A 16,781-nucleotide genomic window follows, 5' to 3' on the forward strand; every position below is an offset into this window, starting at 1 on the left:
AGCACTATCAAAAGTTCAGCTGAGTAAGAATATGTGAAGGAATTAAAAGCAAATGGTTAAATGTCCTTGGTCCTTTACAATTTTGAAACAAGAACATCAATTTTAAAGGGTCCAGTATCCAGTGAGGATGAGAGAGAGTGAGAATAAGTGAATGCCTTGCCTTTATTTTCCATAAGGATGGGGCCTTTTAGAGGAACAGAGGTAGGAGAAATAATACAAACAAAACAAAAAATCAATTATGAGGTGGGAAAAAAACTCAAAGATCTTCAAATTCACATTACAAAAACCAGATAAGTTCCCATTCGTAATAACAGAAGAGCAGGCATATAAAGTTGCAGCTCGGGTAGTAAAATTTTTGTTGAATCTATCAAAAGAGAGATTCTGCCTTATAAATATAAACCACAGAATTTATGGGGGAAAAATGATCTATATCAACAGAGAGGCTGCTTGACCTCAGCCACACTCAAGGCTTTGAAACAAAATTTGGTGGGAGATTATATTTAAGTGTGTGGATTTAATTGAAAATTGGATAAAATCCAATACAGATTTAGGAAAGACAACTATTTGCAAATTAACCTTATATTTTTATTTTCAACAAGAGAATTGTGATAAAATTAATATATCAGTCATCTTCAGAAAAGCATTTGATGTAGCACCACAGGGGAAATTATTACTTAAATCCTTGAACATAGGAATTAATGCAGCATTTGTGAGGACGAATAAGGACTTCCAAACCTACCTGGCATTGTCTCTGCTGAAAAATCAGTTAGTGGGATGGTAGGAAGTCATCAGTCCTAGGTCTTGGGACTTGCCATATTTGGTATTAAATTTAACTTTAATTGTAAAAAGTTGGAGTGTGCTGGTTAAAATGGGATGGTACAATGAGGAGGCATTGTCGGGGGGGGGGGGACAGGGACGGAGGGGTCTCAGAAAAGAAATTGGGGCCCCAGAGTGACAGCAGTGGGATGATATTTAACAGTATAGGGAGGAAGAACTGATCAGATCTCTTTGATAGCTGATGATACTGAAGATACTCTGAACATTTCTGATCGTCCATGTTCACGAAAGGGTGTAAACTGGTTTTGAGTGAACTTCATTTAGAAACTGAAAGAAGGTTTCTAAAGTGAGTTTCTACAACAGCCTTCCATTTGTGAGGACACAAAACCTTATCTCTAGATGAGGTATGTTTACAGAAGACATTTAGCATATTTTCAGTGAGAACCATGGGAGTTTGGTCTCAATGACCCTTGTGTTCCTCAGTTTCCAATCCAAACATCAAATATTCTGCATACTGAAACTAAAAATAATGTGCCAATATAATTGCTGACAAAGTTTTTAGAAGAATCAGCAGCAGACAAGCTCTGTTTTGGCTCAGACACTGTAATTATGAGATGCTGCAGGAAATTTATTCCACTAAGTGAGAAAAGAAGTACTGTTATTCCCAGGAAATAATATCTGGAAAGATGATACCAAGAATATATGAAACAAAAAATATTTGGGAAACTGATTCTTCTTATTTTGCTTCATTACCAGTAAAATATGCATAGTGATGTACTGTGATTATTTGAAATAAAGCCTTAGGAATATGGAAATTGTAGCTAGCAGTTAAGTGTTTTGTAGAAAATACAGAGAGATTAACAAGCAGTGAATTGCTTCTGCCTCATTTTCTTATGCGAATTCCTTACATGAATTCAGTTCCTTTTTAAAAAAATGTTATTCAAGATAAAAATGACATCAAACTGAGAATTTTCTGTGGCTCTTTCAGAGGTGAATACCAAGCAGTGAGCTCTCTGGTTCATTTGCCATTATGATTCAGCTTGCTGTCTCTCATCTTTGTTAGGGGGGAAAAAAAAAGTCAAGAAAAAAATGACAACACGTTTTTCTGTAGCAGTGAAAGAAAAGCAGAAGCAGCCAGTCTGAATGCTGTGTTCTTAGTGCTCTGGAAGTGCTTCTCTTGTGCAACTGGGCTGAGGGAGAGCCTTTTTTTTCCCAACGTCACTGCAATCAGATATATGGGTGCAGCTCTGCTTTACCGCAGCATGATGCAGTTGTGTATAGTTCAGCGTGCTCTTCTTGGAAACAGGCGGGAGGAGAGCAGCTGACCAGAGCATGCAGAGGATATTCATTAGAGGGTGTTTTTTTTGGTAAAGCTAAACAGTACGTGTGAAATTCCTCCAGCTGCAGAAGAGACCGTTTCAGTGGGGCTTCAAGTTGATACTTGGTTTGCAAGAGGAGGTGCATATGCTCGGGCTGTCAGCTTCTGATGGAAAAAAAGCTTCAGACAGACAGACTGCACGTTATTAAAAGCACAGCTCAGACACCCTTCGGGAAGATACTCTAACTGTGCTTATGGAACAAGTGCTGTGGTACTGCATATGCCTTAACTGACTGGAAAAAATTTGCCCAGTTGTGGAATGGAATAAATGAAAATACATACTGAGGGGATGAGGGAATAAAATACTCTGCAGATAGAATTAAGTACAAGCCCCGGAGGAAGAGCAAAGGACAAAAATCTCATGGTGTGTTTTTGTTGTTGTTGTTGAGCTTTTTTTTTTTTTTTAAATGAGCTTACCTACCATGAACGGAAGAAGTGGATCTGCGGAGACTTCATTTCCTCCTCTGACCCCTCGTTTACATCACTAGCTGGTGACAGTCACATCTCCATACATAGTACCTGCCACTTCAGCTGCTCAGAATTATAGAAGCCTCTTTGTATGCAGCAGACATGGCTAGCCAGCAGGATTCAGGCTTCTTTGAAATCAGTATCAAATATTTACTGAAATCCTGGAGCAATAGTGAGTAGCAGAAGAGTAATCTTTTCATATTACGCATTGCTTGGTAAATAGCTAGGATAACCTAAAGGATAAAATCTTATATTTCTATATGTTTGTGTTATATAAACCAAATAATTTTTGCTTTCGTCAGCTCTAAAAATCAGAATGTCAGAGATTTAAATAGGTTTCATTAACTGCAAAGGCTGTAATGAGATTATACTAGATTTTGCTTGATAGAATTCTAAAGTTAGGCTGCTTTCTGGCTCTCTCTAATAGTACATTGCAGGGAGTGCATTCCAAACAGCGTTTCCTGCCTACATGTTTATTTGATTTGTTCAGGCTTTATCTAAGTATTTTTGAAAATGCTGTTTAATCACAAGGGTGTGGCATTGCTCAGAAGTTGGTTTTTATTAATTGTGCACTGAGGACAAAAATATAATGATTATACTTCAGGTCTGAAATTCATTATTTTAACGTGATGAAAAGCAAAACATCAGTTGCTTATAGCTGCACTTCCCACCCTCTGTGCTTAATTTCTGAATCTTATGCAATATTTCCATCCAGAAAGAATCCATCTGTTTATCTAATCCAGGCTTGGTTTTGCAGAATGTAAACAAATAGCATTTTAGTCTTCCTTGGTCTTTTCAGTATTGCTGTTCCTGATTTCCATTGCTGTTTAAATCGATCACTCTTTAGATTTTTACCAATATTATGTAATGAAGATTTCTGAATAAAATTTAGTGCTTGCAAATATGTTCAGATTATGTAAGGCCATGGGATAACTCTGGCAGAAATTTGCTTTTTAATTTAAAATACATGAACAGTATATTCCTTTTCTATAGAAGCTTGTATTAACAGTGCTAAATCTCCATAATTAACTGTTTTTAAAAGATAGAACACAATGTCTCTGGAAAAATCCGACTTGGCTATGTATGCAGTAAGGTTCTGATCATCCCACTATCTATAATTTAATAACTTCTGCACAAAAGACTAGTATTTTAAAATTCTATGGTGTAAAAAATTGCAAAATCTGCTTAACACAAGGCGTGTGTCTGAATACCTGCAAAGAAATAAAAATAACATTATATTAGATGTGTGACATGCAAGACTTGTCTTCATTAAATGATATCCATAGAAACTGTATTTTTCCAGGTCATTTGTAACCTCAGTAACACTGCAGTGCTTGTTTGAATCTGTTTTTCTACCACAAGTGTGAAGCCACCAGGGAATAATACTATTACCTAAACAGCATTGCTTATCTGCCCTCCTTCCAAAATACTTAGTGCATATTCATTCAAATCAGTGATCCCACAAGGACTGGAAGAGAATTCTATGATTTAGTTACCTTTTTGGGCTAATGTTAATCAAATACTGAGAACATAAGTGTGTATTGTGACAACACATATTTTATAACAAGCTAGTCACAGTTTATGACAAGAAAAACAAGTCACTTTATGGTGCAGAAATCACATCAGTTCTGGCATTCTTTTTGTAATAGACTACTGTAACTTTAAGACTAAGTAAAACTAGCACTTAAGAATATAAAAATGACTACATTATGGAATTAAATATAACATTTTAATCTTTTTTTTCTTTTTCCTCTACATCAAAATATATTGAAAGTATTTCAAAACAGCAAAGATGTTTCTAGTCTGGAATTAGAAGTCCTTAAATGAAGTTCTGTTTTAGAGAATGGAAATAGTATATGAATAATTGGTATTTCTGACATTCTTTTAGCTGATAAACACACTTTCTACTGTATTTGAATAAACAGTAAGAGGAAATACAATAAATTAATCCAGGTTGACTTAAACTTGTTGCCAATTTTTTTTTTTTCTTTCAGTCTGGAAGGCTATGTTCATAAATCTGTACATATCCTTTCTAGCTGAAAAACAAACAATTTGATAAGAAGGCAGTAGGGAGTTCAAAAGACCTAGGGCTTTCTTCAGCTCTGCTATGTGATGGGTGGAGCAGAGGAAAACACTTCCCTTGCTTGAGAAACTGCTGGGAAGCCTGCACATGCATGCACAGGAACATGTTTTTCAGAGAGTATGTGCTGTGTCTGCATACCCAAGAGCAGAAGTAAGCTATAAATTATGCCGGGGCATTTACCAAGTAGAAAGAGGCCTAACATACTGTTTTAAAAGAAAAATAACTTTGGGTCCTACACTATATATTTTGCTCAAATGGTAGTAGTGTAGAGGTGCTGTCCATGTATGTTTTGGTAAATTAGCACTTTAAAACAGTAGCTGTAAATAGCATTTATCCTTCCCGGGCTTTATAGTCCCACCAAAACCAGTCCTTTCTATTGATTTGTGTTTTGGCTTACACAGAGCATTAACATTTTCTAACAGAAACCGCACCCATTGCCCATACCATATCATGAAATATACTCAGTTATTCTACCTGGGATGACAATTTTCTCTGATTTTGCTGTCATCTAAGGTGTTTAACAAACTAGCATTCTTGACAAGCTGGGCAGGATTTCAGCTGAGTGTCACACAGCACTTGCAGAGGTGTTCACCTAGCATGCTGCTTGGATTTTCATGTTCATCAACCAGTTAAGGAGACAGGTAATTTATGGGCACTGGAGTTGGTTCATTTTAGGTACCTGTTAACTATTGTAGTCAGGATGATACAGTTGGTGGTGTGTTCTCTGTAAGCATGCACTCTTGTTCCTAGGGGACAAAAAAGCCAAGTCACAGTCTGGCCTTTGAATCATCCCACCAAACTGAGAGACCTCAAAATACTCCTTTGTGCGGCTCTCAAAACAGACTTTTGCTCTGCACATGTCAGTAAGATACTGTGCACGTCATGCAGTTCTGGAAGATATTCCTGTAATGTGTTGGAGATGGGATCAGAATTGAGATTCTCTGGTTGGAAAATAAGAATAATCTCATTTGTATTCTGATGTTTTCTTAAATATTCAAGTATTTTTGATCAACGCTGCATTAGTCAACAACTGCAAACTCTGCATTAGTCAAGAACCGCATTAATCATTTGCATTACTTCTTGTTGAAATTACTGCTAAAATGGCCATGCTTACTCAAGGTGAGTAGTGCTCACTTAGCCCAGTGAGGTCGATAAGATGACAACAATAAATAGGGCTCACCAAAAGTAGGACAATTACGAGTCTTTTCCTCAGATTTGTTATGGAAATATTGCAAAATACTTTTTGTAAATTAATAGTTGTAATTTATTCAAAGAATAACATATGAATCCAAATGTTAAGAATTTGCATCTGCTCTTTCCTTAGATTGTTTTTACTTTTTTAATGAATCAGATAATTAGATTTATTCTGAATTTAATTTCCAAATGCATTTTTCAAATTCATAGTTTCAAAAAAAAAAATCTGAATGGAATTTTAAAAATCAAGCTACAAGAAGCTGGAGTACCATCAGTATAAACTGCAGGAAATTCTATCATAAATTCCATTTTTTGCAGTTTCTAGATTGGATCAGCAATTAAGTTTATTGGAGGAAAGGATTCTGTAGAAGAATCGAAACAGCACAGGTAGATGGCTCACTTGTGCTCTCACAAGTCAGGTCTTATACAGGCTGGTAGAAACTGCATTTCATTGTCTCCCAGTTGCTAGAGATAGATTTTAAAGTGTCTTTTTGTGTAATGAAATGAGAGCGCACGTTTTGCGCTGAGTGAACATTTTAATTTTATTTGCCACTTCTCATAGAACAGAGTTATCTTCAGGGCCTTATTTTAAGGATTACAACACTTGTTTATCTACCTTTGAATGGCAAGATTTTTTTTTCTGTGGACCTGCATTTAATTTGGACTCGGAATAAGCCCTTTTTCAGTATTAGGACTTCAGGTCTCTTTCCCATGGCCCATACTTCCCTGTCTTCTTCCACAGTAGCCACCATCCACATCAAAATCCTCATATCATCATCCTCTTCACCTTTGTGCTGTACAAAGCCCATTGCTCAATCCTCCTACTACACACCGGTCTCTTTGTCTGTGCTCCTGCGTGCCCAGTCCCTGTAGCAGTGGCTGGCAAAAGCCACTCGGTGTTTACTAGCGGTGGTAACATCAGAGACAGCTTAATCCTGGGGCTACACAGGCATCCACATCAGCTATTGCTCGCATTGCTCAAACACAGCAGCATCCCACAATGGTCCCAGGAGGACCTCTGGCTCCTCCGCGGCTTGCTGGTCACGTACCGAGCTGAACGCAGTGCTAGTATCGAAACAAGTTATGTTGTCAGAAGAGCATCAGGCATCAGAGAAACTTCTCAATGGCCAATGTGAAGCCTGAGGGGTTGTTGGCTGCCAAGTGGTCAGCCATATTCTATTCTGCTGTTGAAGATATGTTTCTACCATGTCAGGAACAGAAATTAATGAAGGACATTTAGTCTTCCATTAAATGAATGTAACACATTTAGCAATAAAATTCAGCCTTTTTACAGAGAGTATTCATGAAGTCCTGTGTCCGTGAGCAAGAGAAAGGGAAGGCTGTGAGCAGTTTCTTAGGTAAAAGTCTGCATTATGTCTAAGTTCTGTGGTGCACTAGTTTGATATTCTAGTAAGATTTTATTGTGCAGGAAGATGATAACAGCTGTTTTGCAGGGGTTCACTTATCTGCAGGCAAACATAGACCTGTTTAAAGCTGAATATGCTAAGCACACCATGCTATCAGACTTAGTGATTGTAGCAAGATACCAATGAAGGAAAGAGGCTCCTTCGTGTTTCTCAGTGCCCACTTAAACAAACACATTCACCGACCAGGAAGAACCTGTACTTCCCTGCCACCTCTCTTGCTCTGGCATTCCTACTCTTGCAGACCCAAAAAGTGAGCTGATTCGAGAAGCTGATGTGCTGCAAACTCACCCTGCGGGGAAAGGACCAGTTCTTGCCTGAAGCAAGTGGGTGGCCTGCAGCTGGGGAAGGGACAGGGGCACATGGCTGCCATAAACGGGAGAGCAGGCTGGCACTGATGGAGAAACTGCAGCCTAGGCTGGGACCATGCTTGGACCTGCTCCTCTTGCTTGCTACTGAGGTGTCACCCTAATACACCTACAGAAAGCTGGCCACTTCCACAGCCTCCACCTTTAGGGAGCCCTTGGGACAAAGGTTAGCATCTGCTCAGGCCTTGGCATGTGACTCTGCCTTGGACAAAGGATGCTACTAATTCAAGCTGTCTTGCTACCTGAAGGGAATTGATTGCTCTATCCATTGAGCCTGAAATTAGGGTGCTTAGTGTATTCTTCAGCTCTAAGTGGTTTGTGATTGTCAGCAGAAAAGTGACTTGCTTGGTAGTGGTGACTTATCTCCCAGGACAACTTTTTTTATATTTGTCTGCAGATCTGATCCTCTTCTCCACAGAGCTGTAGGGAAAGGTATTAAACCAGAGCGTTTGGGCTGTTTGTGTTCTGGTGGTACCCATTTTAGAACTTGTATTTTGACATGATTCTTCCTAGCAGTTAGGGAAAGTGGAAGTTTTATGACTGTGGGGAGCTGAGAACTCTTAAAAAAGGATTTTTGTTTAGTTTGATGCTTGCTACTGGGTTCAGGACCTTCCAGAATCGTTTCTACCATATTGGGAGGAAAAAAATTGCAAAATTCAGTTTATTTACAGAATGAGTTTGCTTTTCATTAAGAAGTTTGAATTATTGTAGTAAAAAATCTACAAATAGTTCAAGTGCAATCTTAGTACATAAATTCTTGTGGTAAAACTTCAGTCCTAATCTCAAAATATAAGACGGTCTGGAAGCTAGGCATAAACTAGGCATAGATAATCACTGGTAGATATTCCATAAAGGTTCCAATAATTTTACTTGTGGTAAAACTAAAACTATTCTGTTATACTATTAGTATCCACTTTGAGTGATTAATTTGTGATATCCTTGCTTTTATCAAATTACCAGCAGTTTGGTTTTTTCCAGTATAGCTAGTTACTATTCAAAAGGATCAGGGAAAGAACTAACAGTTCTTGTGGTCTCCTCTATGCATATAAAACACCATTGAATAAGTTGTAGTATCTTTTATTTGTATATGTATATATAAATATAAAAATTATAAATATAGAAATATATAAAAGGGAATATATGTAAGTATAAAGGAAGTGATAATATACAGGTTACCTGAGGTGTATAAAATGTACAAAACTGTTCAAAGTTTAGTAATGGAGGATATAAGCCAAATTGCTACTTAACATTCCGTTTGTATTTTATTCACTTTTGATGCACTCAATTAATACTTTAAACTCTCTTCTCTATATTGACTTGTGGACAGTAGGAAGCAGGCTCCACAGCTCCAGAATTACAATTGCATGTGCTTGTCCAGCTTTATTTTCTGTATTCATTCCTGAGTTTCTAAGCAATTGGTAAGTGCTCTGGCACTTGCTATGAGTTGGTAGCCCTAGAAAGTGAATTCCTGTGGGTGTTGAACCCACTAGGGCACATGTGGCATTGCAGTAGCTGTACCTGGGAGGGACAGTCCCACCCCAGCCTCGTCCCTGTCCCCGTGCTCCTACCCCTTCTCTCCCACCCTAATTACCCATAGAGTTAATATCCTGCCAGTTAAACTTTCTAAAATGGTGTAGATGCTGATGTCAGCATAAGGAGGGGGACAAGGATACAGGACTAGGAGCGGGAGGCAGTTTTGGCTGATTCCTGCTATTAGACTGGTGGAGCTGTATGGTAAATCATATTTACTTTCTTAATAGTGACTTCTGTACCTGTGCCTGCTTGTAAATACCAGAGCTAGTTCCTTCTCCAGGCCAGTCTAGCTTTTGCATCCCTCTCTTCTCTGCTTCAGAGCATCAGCAGTGAAGTTATTGTTGCTATTGTTGTTTCCATGATAAATTTGGACTGCAGAATCATTTCACAGAGGTAGGTAGCTGAATTATTTGTGAGTTGGTAATTTTTCATTCACTGCGGTTATCTAAACTAGATTTGATCAGTTGTCCATAGAAAGAAAATGCCTTCTCCTCTAATACACTTTCTTCTGAATCATCCAATCCTTTGTCTATTGCATCAGCTGAAAGGAATACTAAACATAGTGTTCAAACTTCACAGCAGCTCTTTCAGCCAGATATTGTAAGTTCTTGTACTGTTTTTATTTTTTAAGAATGTAAATGGAAAGATGTTCAATAGTATGACAAAGCAGGGCAAGACATCTGCCAACCAGTTTATCAACCTGCTCAGAGCTTGAAACTAGGAATGACAATGGAGGGAGATTATGACCCATAGTTCAGTTAGGTAGCAGTGAGCAGGGGTGGAAAGCAAAGGGTGCAGGGCAAAGGGAACAAGAGAGACCTCAGGAACTGTAAAGCAAGATGAAGAGATACCCACCTTAAGTGTATGTATACAAATACATGCACTCTGGAAAACATGCAGGAGGAAGTCAAGTGCTGCATGCAGTCACAAGACTACAACATCATAGCAGTAGCAGGCTTGGTTTTAACAGCTCACAGTGTTGGAGTGCTGTGATGGATGGATACAAGCTCTTCAGGAAGGACCTGCAGGGAAGATGAGTGGAGGTCGCTGTCTTTGTGAAGGAGCTCCTCACATGTATGGAGCTCTTCAATGGGATGTGTGGGTGACAGTGTGCTTGAGAGTTTGTGGAATAGGATCAGAAGAGAGGACTTTAAGGGTTACAGGGTGATGGTGGGAATCTGTTACAGGCCACCGGATCAGGGTGAGGAAGTGGACAAAGCCTTCTTTAAACAACTTGAGGAAGCTGATGAATTGCTGATGTTGGTTCACATGAGGGACTTGAATCTCCTGACATCTGCTGGAAGTGCAACATAGTAGGATGCAAGCAGTCAAGATTTCTTGAGGGTGTTGGATGTAACTTCTTGATACACGATGAACCAAACAGAGGTGAAGTGCAGCTGGGTCTGCTATCCATTAACAAGGAAGAACTGGTTGGAGCTCGAGATCCTGAGAAGAGTGAGGAAAGAGGGTGGCAGAGTACAGACCCTGGACTGTAGGAGAGCAGATTTCAGTTTTTCAGATTTCAGAAACTGTTAGGTGGAATCCCATGGGGGGCAGCTCTGAAAGGCAAAGGAACTCAGGAAAGCTGGCAGGTCTTTGAGGTCAGCATCTTCCAAGCAAGAGAATGGGACACCCCAATACTCAGGGAAACAAGCAGACATATGAGGAGACCAGCTTGGCTTATCAGGTACCTCATGGCTGAGCTCCTGTGTAAAAAAGGCAGTATATCAGCGGCAGAAGTGGGGGTTGGCTACAAAGGAGGAATTTATAAACAGTGCCTGGGCATGCAGGGGTAGTGCTTGGAAATGCAAAGCTCAACTGGAGATGGGAATTGCAAGGGATATCAAAGGCAACAAGAAGAGTTTCTGTTGCTTCATTAGTGGTAAAAGGCTGAACAAGGAAAATGTGGACCCGTCACTGAATGGTGCAGGGGATTTAGTGACAGTGGACTGAGGTACTGAGTGCTGCCTTTGCCTCAGTCTTCACCAGCAAGGTCTCTCCGGGCTCTGTCTGCCAGGTGCTGGATTGCCCCTTGATATGGCACTTCTGATAAAGGGGAAAGGTAGAACTTGTGCAAGTCCAGAGCTCGGGAGCACAGACTCTCTTCCTCGCAGGAACTACTGAGAAGCTTGGCAATTCCATACATATTTATGATCTTTTATATATTGCAAATTACAGTCACATTCAAAACTGAGGGACGGCGAAGTTTTTCTATTCACAGCAGACAGGAGAGCTTGCTAAAACAAGCGACTGAATGAAACACATCTGAGAAACACTGGCTTCCTAGTTTGCTCTCAGCCAAGTAGCAGTGGTTTCACTGAGTTGTCGAATGCTCCTTGCTTCCTCCTCTGCATGAAATACAGAGATCACCAATATAGAGAGACCACCAACAATATTGTGCTTAATATCAAGGTCACTGATGCAACTGGTATTACAGAGCCACCTGAGAGATTCAACTCTGTCATGCACCAGCTTTTCAGGCCACTGGTTTGAAGAGAAATCTTGAGTGTTGTTTTGTAAATAGTGTGGGATTACTGTAGTGACACATTATCACGTGTCTCCAGGGGAATGTGTTGCTGATAAAGAGCTTAATTAGGTGGTTGGAGCCTTAGCAGAGAAGTTTGCACACAAAAAAAAGGACCCTTTTGAGAGACATGCTATACAATCTTTATCCTGAATACTTTCTATGCTTTCAGAAATTTGCTGTCATCAAATGTAGCATAAATGCATACAAGTAGAGAGGCTGCTATGGTTTTCAATAGTCAGTGAGGAGGTCAGAAATCATAATCTGTGTACGGCCGAAATGTGAAGATGTTACATGGATTGGTGTTAGACAAGGACTGATCAAAAGAATGTAACAGATCTTGATTATTGTTGTTCTTGATTTTATTTATACTTGTGAAATTGCAGATGGTTTTAGTTTTATTTTGAAAGGCTTGACTTTGAAAGAGTCATTTATATTCCCTTGAATTCGTAAGTAACCGGTAGTACCTGGTTCAGCACAGAAGTCTGCCAAAGGTATTGTTTTGCAGGAATGCTCCTGTAATTAGGTGATTGTTACACTAACATTTGTTCCTAATCTCTAGCTATCTAGCTCTCCTCTGTCTCTGCAACTTTGAAGAGTCTCAACTTGTATGTAAAGTAGATTAAACGTCAAAGGATGTCCATTTATCAATTTGTTTGTTTTGATATTGATTCCCTTGAACAACTTTGGTTGAACAGAATATACACAATTATCTTTCTTGCTGCATTTCTGATTGTTATTTATGAATGTCTTTAAATGTCTGGATCAATTTGCCTTTTTAGTCAGAAGGATACCTGTATAGAGTTCTAGCCAAAGTTCTTCCTTGAGAAATTTGTAGAGTAGGTTTCTGCATATACTCATAGTAATATATTGTTGTATATTTTCAGAATCAGGTTTATTCTGTGCGTGTTACAGAGATATCACATGTTGAAAGTGGTCTAAGCTACCTGACTTTAGGTTTTCCAATTTGTTCCCTTGTAACTGGAATTATTTTTAGTTTGCTTTCCAATGGAAGCAAAGCTTATTCAGTCTGCCTGCCTTTTTTGAACATGTTGACCAAATTCAGAACAATTCAGAGAAGGGTAGAGTTCTTAAAGATACCTAAGTTTCTACAGAATTTGTAAAATGAGACTGTTAGGTAGTGAAGAGGGAAGCTCACCTGATGAGAAATGGCAGCATAAGCTTCCCGTCTTCTTAGACATAAGAAAATCTTTGCTGTGACAGCCTTTGCAAATACCCCATCTGTGAGACAAGCTTCAGTCACACCTTTGAGAGCATTGCACACAAAACTCAGTGTAGCTTATTTTAAAATGCATTCACAAGATGCAAATTGACATTCATTAGTTCAGATGCAGGGAAACTGCTGCAAATACCTTGCTTGCAATGGTCTACATTATAATAATATTCATACAGTGCCTCCCATCTGGAAGCTTTACAGACTTAAATTCTTTCAGCATTATTACACGAATATGAAAGATGAAAGTATTATTCTTTTATTGCTATTACTGGGCAAATTGAAACAGAAATTAACTGAGAAACACAAGATTACACATGAAACCTGTGTTAGAGCTGGAAATGAAACCCTGTCTTCTATTCCATTACTGGAAGAACCTTTCTTCCTTCACATTCTCGGTAGCCAAATGACACATTGTGAATCATGACTCAACTAGTTATTATTTCTAATGAGATTTTTAATTGGTGGTAAGTAGTAATTTTAAAATGGAAATGTCCTTGGATTATTTTAAATTCCACGGGGTGCATATTTGTTGCTACTGATACCTTAAATGAGGAGAAAATTACTTAGCTATAATTCTTTTTCTTTGAAGGCAGATGTTTGAAACAAATAACCTCACCACACCCTTTATCTGTGTGCTATCTGAACCAAAGCTAGGCAGTTATTTTGATTTTTGTTCCATTACTCATAGGCAGGAAAATGTGGCAGAGCAATGTATGTATTCTTTACTGGGATAAGTGCTTCATCAAGAGCAAGAACCCTCCGGGAATCAAAAGTTGGAAAGTATTGCTCTTGAAATACAGAAGTCACTGGGATTTGTAGTAAATTAAGCAAAGTCTCAGCTTGTCCATAGTGAATCTTTAACATGTATGTCATAAAATAGAAGATGGAAATATTTTCAAAGGGAAAGTGAAATTAAAAATTTTGATTGTTTTTACTCATTTGTCTGTCATGTATTCAAGCAGTAAGGGACAGGGCAGGTAGAAGTGGGTGTTACAGGGAGCTGCAGACTAATAATAATAATCATTGGAATTATTATTTTGATGAACTTTTAAAACTGAATTATTAATCTAGACAGGTTGGAATTTTATAAAAAGATAGGGAAAAAGAGAATATTTGTTAATGATTATGTATGTATATTGCTGTGCCTACTTTTTTATGAAAAACCCTCTTTTCTGTTGCCAGTAATTTTTCCTGAGCTCCGCAGTTTGGGCTAAGGCACTTCTTAACTTAATGTCCCTGAAGGTGAATTTTGAATTTTCTGCAGAAATGGTTCTACCCTCTCTGAGAATGAGAAAATGCAAAAACACTGTTGTTTGTTCGTGTTAAAAATTCTCTTGAAGAGGATCTTGGGTGTGGGTGGGGGACAGACACCTTATAGCCAACTGGCTCCGTACAGTGACTGCACAAAGAAAGTGAGGGTGGAGGAGAGAGTGAATTTGAATTAAAAGCCCAGCAAAGAGCCAGCAGGAATGAAGGGAGAACGAGTCATTGTGGGGGAGGAATTAGAAATAGGGGAATTGATACTTCCTGGACAGTGGGAGTGGAAATGAAGAGTAACTGGTAGGAGATGGGGCCATGGGGGGACTGGAAAGGGGTGGGTGAGGAGGTAGGGACAGGAGGAGGGATGGGACCGGGGTGAGAGGGCTGGAAGGACGAGATGAGCGATGTTTGGCTGGGCAAGGGGAACAGTGCATGGGAGTCTGGGACTGGAATGGGGAGCCTGAAGTAGGGAAGACACAGCCGTGAGGAGACACCAGATTGTAGAGCTGGAGTAAGAAGAGAGCAGCTGGGGACATGGGGGAGGTGAGAGACAGAGAAATCCCCTCCCAAGCACAGAATGCAGTGCAGGAGTCCTGATTTCCATCCTACATCCTTGCTTTGTAGCACATCCCTGCGGCAAAGGGTATGCCTTGCTTTGCCTTAGGGCTTGGGTTAGGTGACAGAAAGTGTTAAATGTTGTCAGGTGAGGAGAGCAGCAAGTGACTTGTGTGTGCTGTTAAGGTAACTGGGTCAACAGTTGGTTCTTTTGGCATCAGATTAATCATACGTCCAGTATATTATCTCACTTACCATTTTCACTTCCGAAAGCCTGAGTCCAATGAGGTAATGCAGCACACAGTGGAAAGCACATAGATGTACAAAGAAATACTCTTACCAGATTACTATTCTATTTATTATTACTTGTAATGCAGTAGCAGATAACTTCCTAATGCGTTTCTTCTCCAATACAGCAGGTAGTGTATAAGCTAATAATAAAAGCTAGCCTGTCCGAGGATCTCCCAAGGGAGGATGTCAGCCAGATTTGCGGGCTTTTGACAGAGTTCTCAGCTGAATGAAGAAACAGACCGTGTATTTGGGTATTAGTGAATATTTGAGTGTCACTCAGCATACTTTCAAGCATAACAGTTTTATGAGCAATGTGTTAAAAATTTATAGAAGCAGAGTTTGAAACATTTGGCTGGAAGGTTTGAATCTATACATTATTGTAATATATGTGTATGTGTGTGTATATAACAAGTTATATCTTGCTAATTAATACAGAAAATTATCTTCAGTCATTAAACTTCTTATGACACAAATGATCAGTGTGATCAATGACAATCTTTTTCAATCTCTTTTTTCTGTTTTGAATCATACACATCATATTCATTGTGGATTCAAACTATAGCTATGGTTTTCCATAAACTGTACAAGAAGTGGCACAGTGTCATGAAATTCTGATAAATATCTGCGTTGATAATTGAAGTAAGATATACTGAGCAGCATTTTCAGAAAGCTAGGCATTGTCCTAAGGCTTTTTCACTGAAGACAAGGGAGTATTTAACTGTCTACATTAGTAGAATTGGAGTTAGACTGATTTCATATGTGCTTTTTAAAAACCCACAAACTTTATTTTAAAATTACTGTATTAAGATATTCCACATAAAGTTTTAGACTGTACTTTTTTCAGGAAAAGAAAATTATCTTTGATTTCTTTTTACAGAATCATAAAATCAAAATACAGTGTAAAGTTTTAAAAAAACCCAACACATAATACAATATTTTATCAGTCCTTATGCCTGATGTTTGCAATTTCGTCTATTGTAACTCACTTCTATGACACCATCTTTTCTGAAATACTGAATGAAAGATTACCCTGTAGATTTCAGCATTTCAGGATGCTTATCCAGCTTTATCTTTAAGGGTATATTTTAAATTAATTCGTGAATTATGTTGCATTTATGGTAGAGTTAGCTGCCACGGAATAGCTCATTTGGTTGGTTCTGTCTGTGCTCTTCTGTTGGTCAAGGCAAAGTAACTCAGAATAGCTTGTGTCTACTGAGTAGCTAAGGTGGCCAAGGGCATACAGATTTTAGTACGTAAATCAAACATGATGAGCCAGTGGGTGTACCTCACAGATACACCTGAGATTTATCTAAACACATGAACCAGGTAATCATGTTTCTTTAAACAGTGACTTTTCTTGTCTGTCATTCCGCTTCCTCAGGAGTGTTTCATTCTCTGTCATGTGTCCAATTTGATGCTCAAGTGCTCATCTGCCCAGCAGGTAAAATCTACTGAAGTGGGCCCATGCACAAAGTGCAGAGTCCCAGGGTTTTCACTGTGCCTCCACCTAAAGAGAGAGTAGGGGCCTGTTAGCCTGAGTCTAGCTGCAGGAGAGAGCATCCATCCCTGTGGTTTTGGTTAAGTGCCTAGTATATGTGAGGGTTATATTTAACATACCCAGGGTCTTTAAAATAATCTGATTAACTGTAATCTTTTCACATTTTCATTTATCTTATTTAAAGATGTTAA

At 38.9% G+C, this 16,781-nt stretch overlaps 1 protein-coding gene across 2 annotated transcripts in view; it reads left to right on the top strand.

Annotated features, from left to right (window-relative positions):
* Positions 1-2,725: 2,725 nt before the first annotated feature.
* Positions 2,726-16,781, top strand: part of FRY (FRY microtubule binding protein) — a 176,810-nt gene continuing 162,754 nt past the window's right edge. For both annotated transcript variants that reach the window (XM_050901481.1, XM_050901473.1), the window contains exon 1: positions 2,726-2,795. In XM_050901481.1, coding sequence (XP_050757438.1) covers positions 2,726-2,795 — 70 coding nt within the window. The remainder of the gene's footprint in view (positions 2,796-16,781) is intronic.

This window comes from Gymnogyps californianus, chromosome 1, assembly GCF_018139145.2.
Source record: "Gymnogyps californianus isolate 813 chromosome 1, ASM1813914v2, whole genome shotgun sequence".
NCBI lineage: Eukaryota > Metazoa > Chordata > Aves > Accipitriformes > Cathartidae > Gymnogyps > Gymnogyps californianus.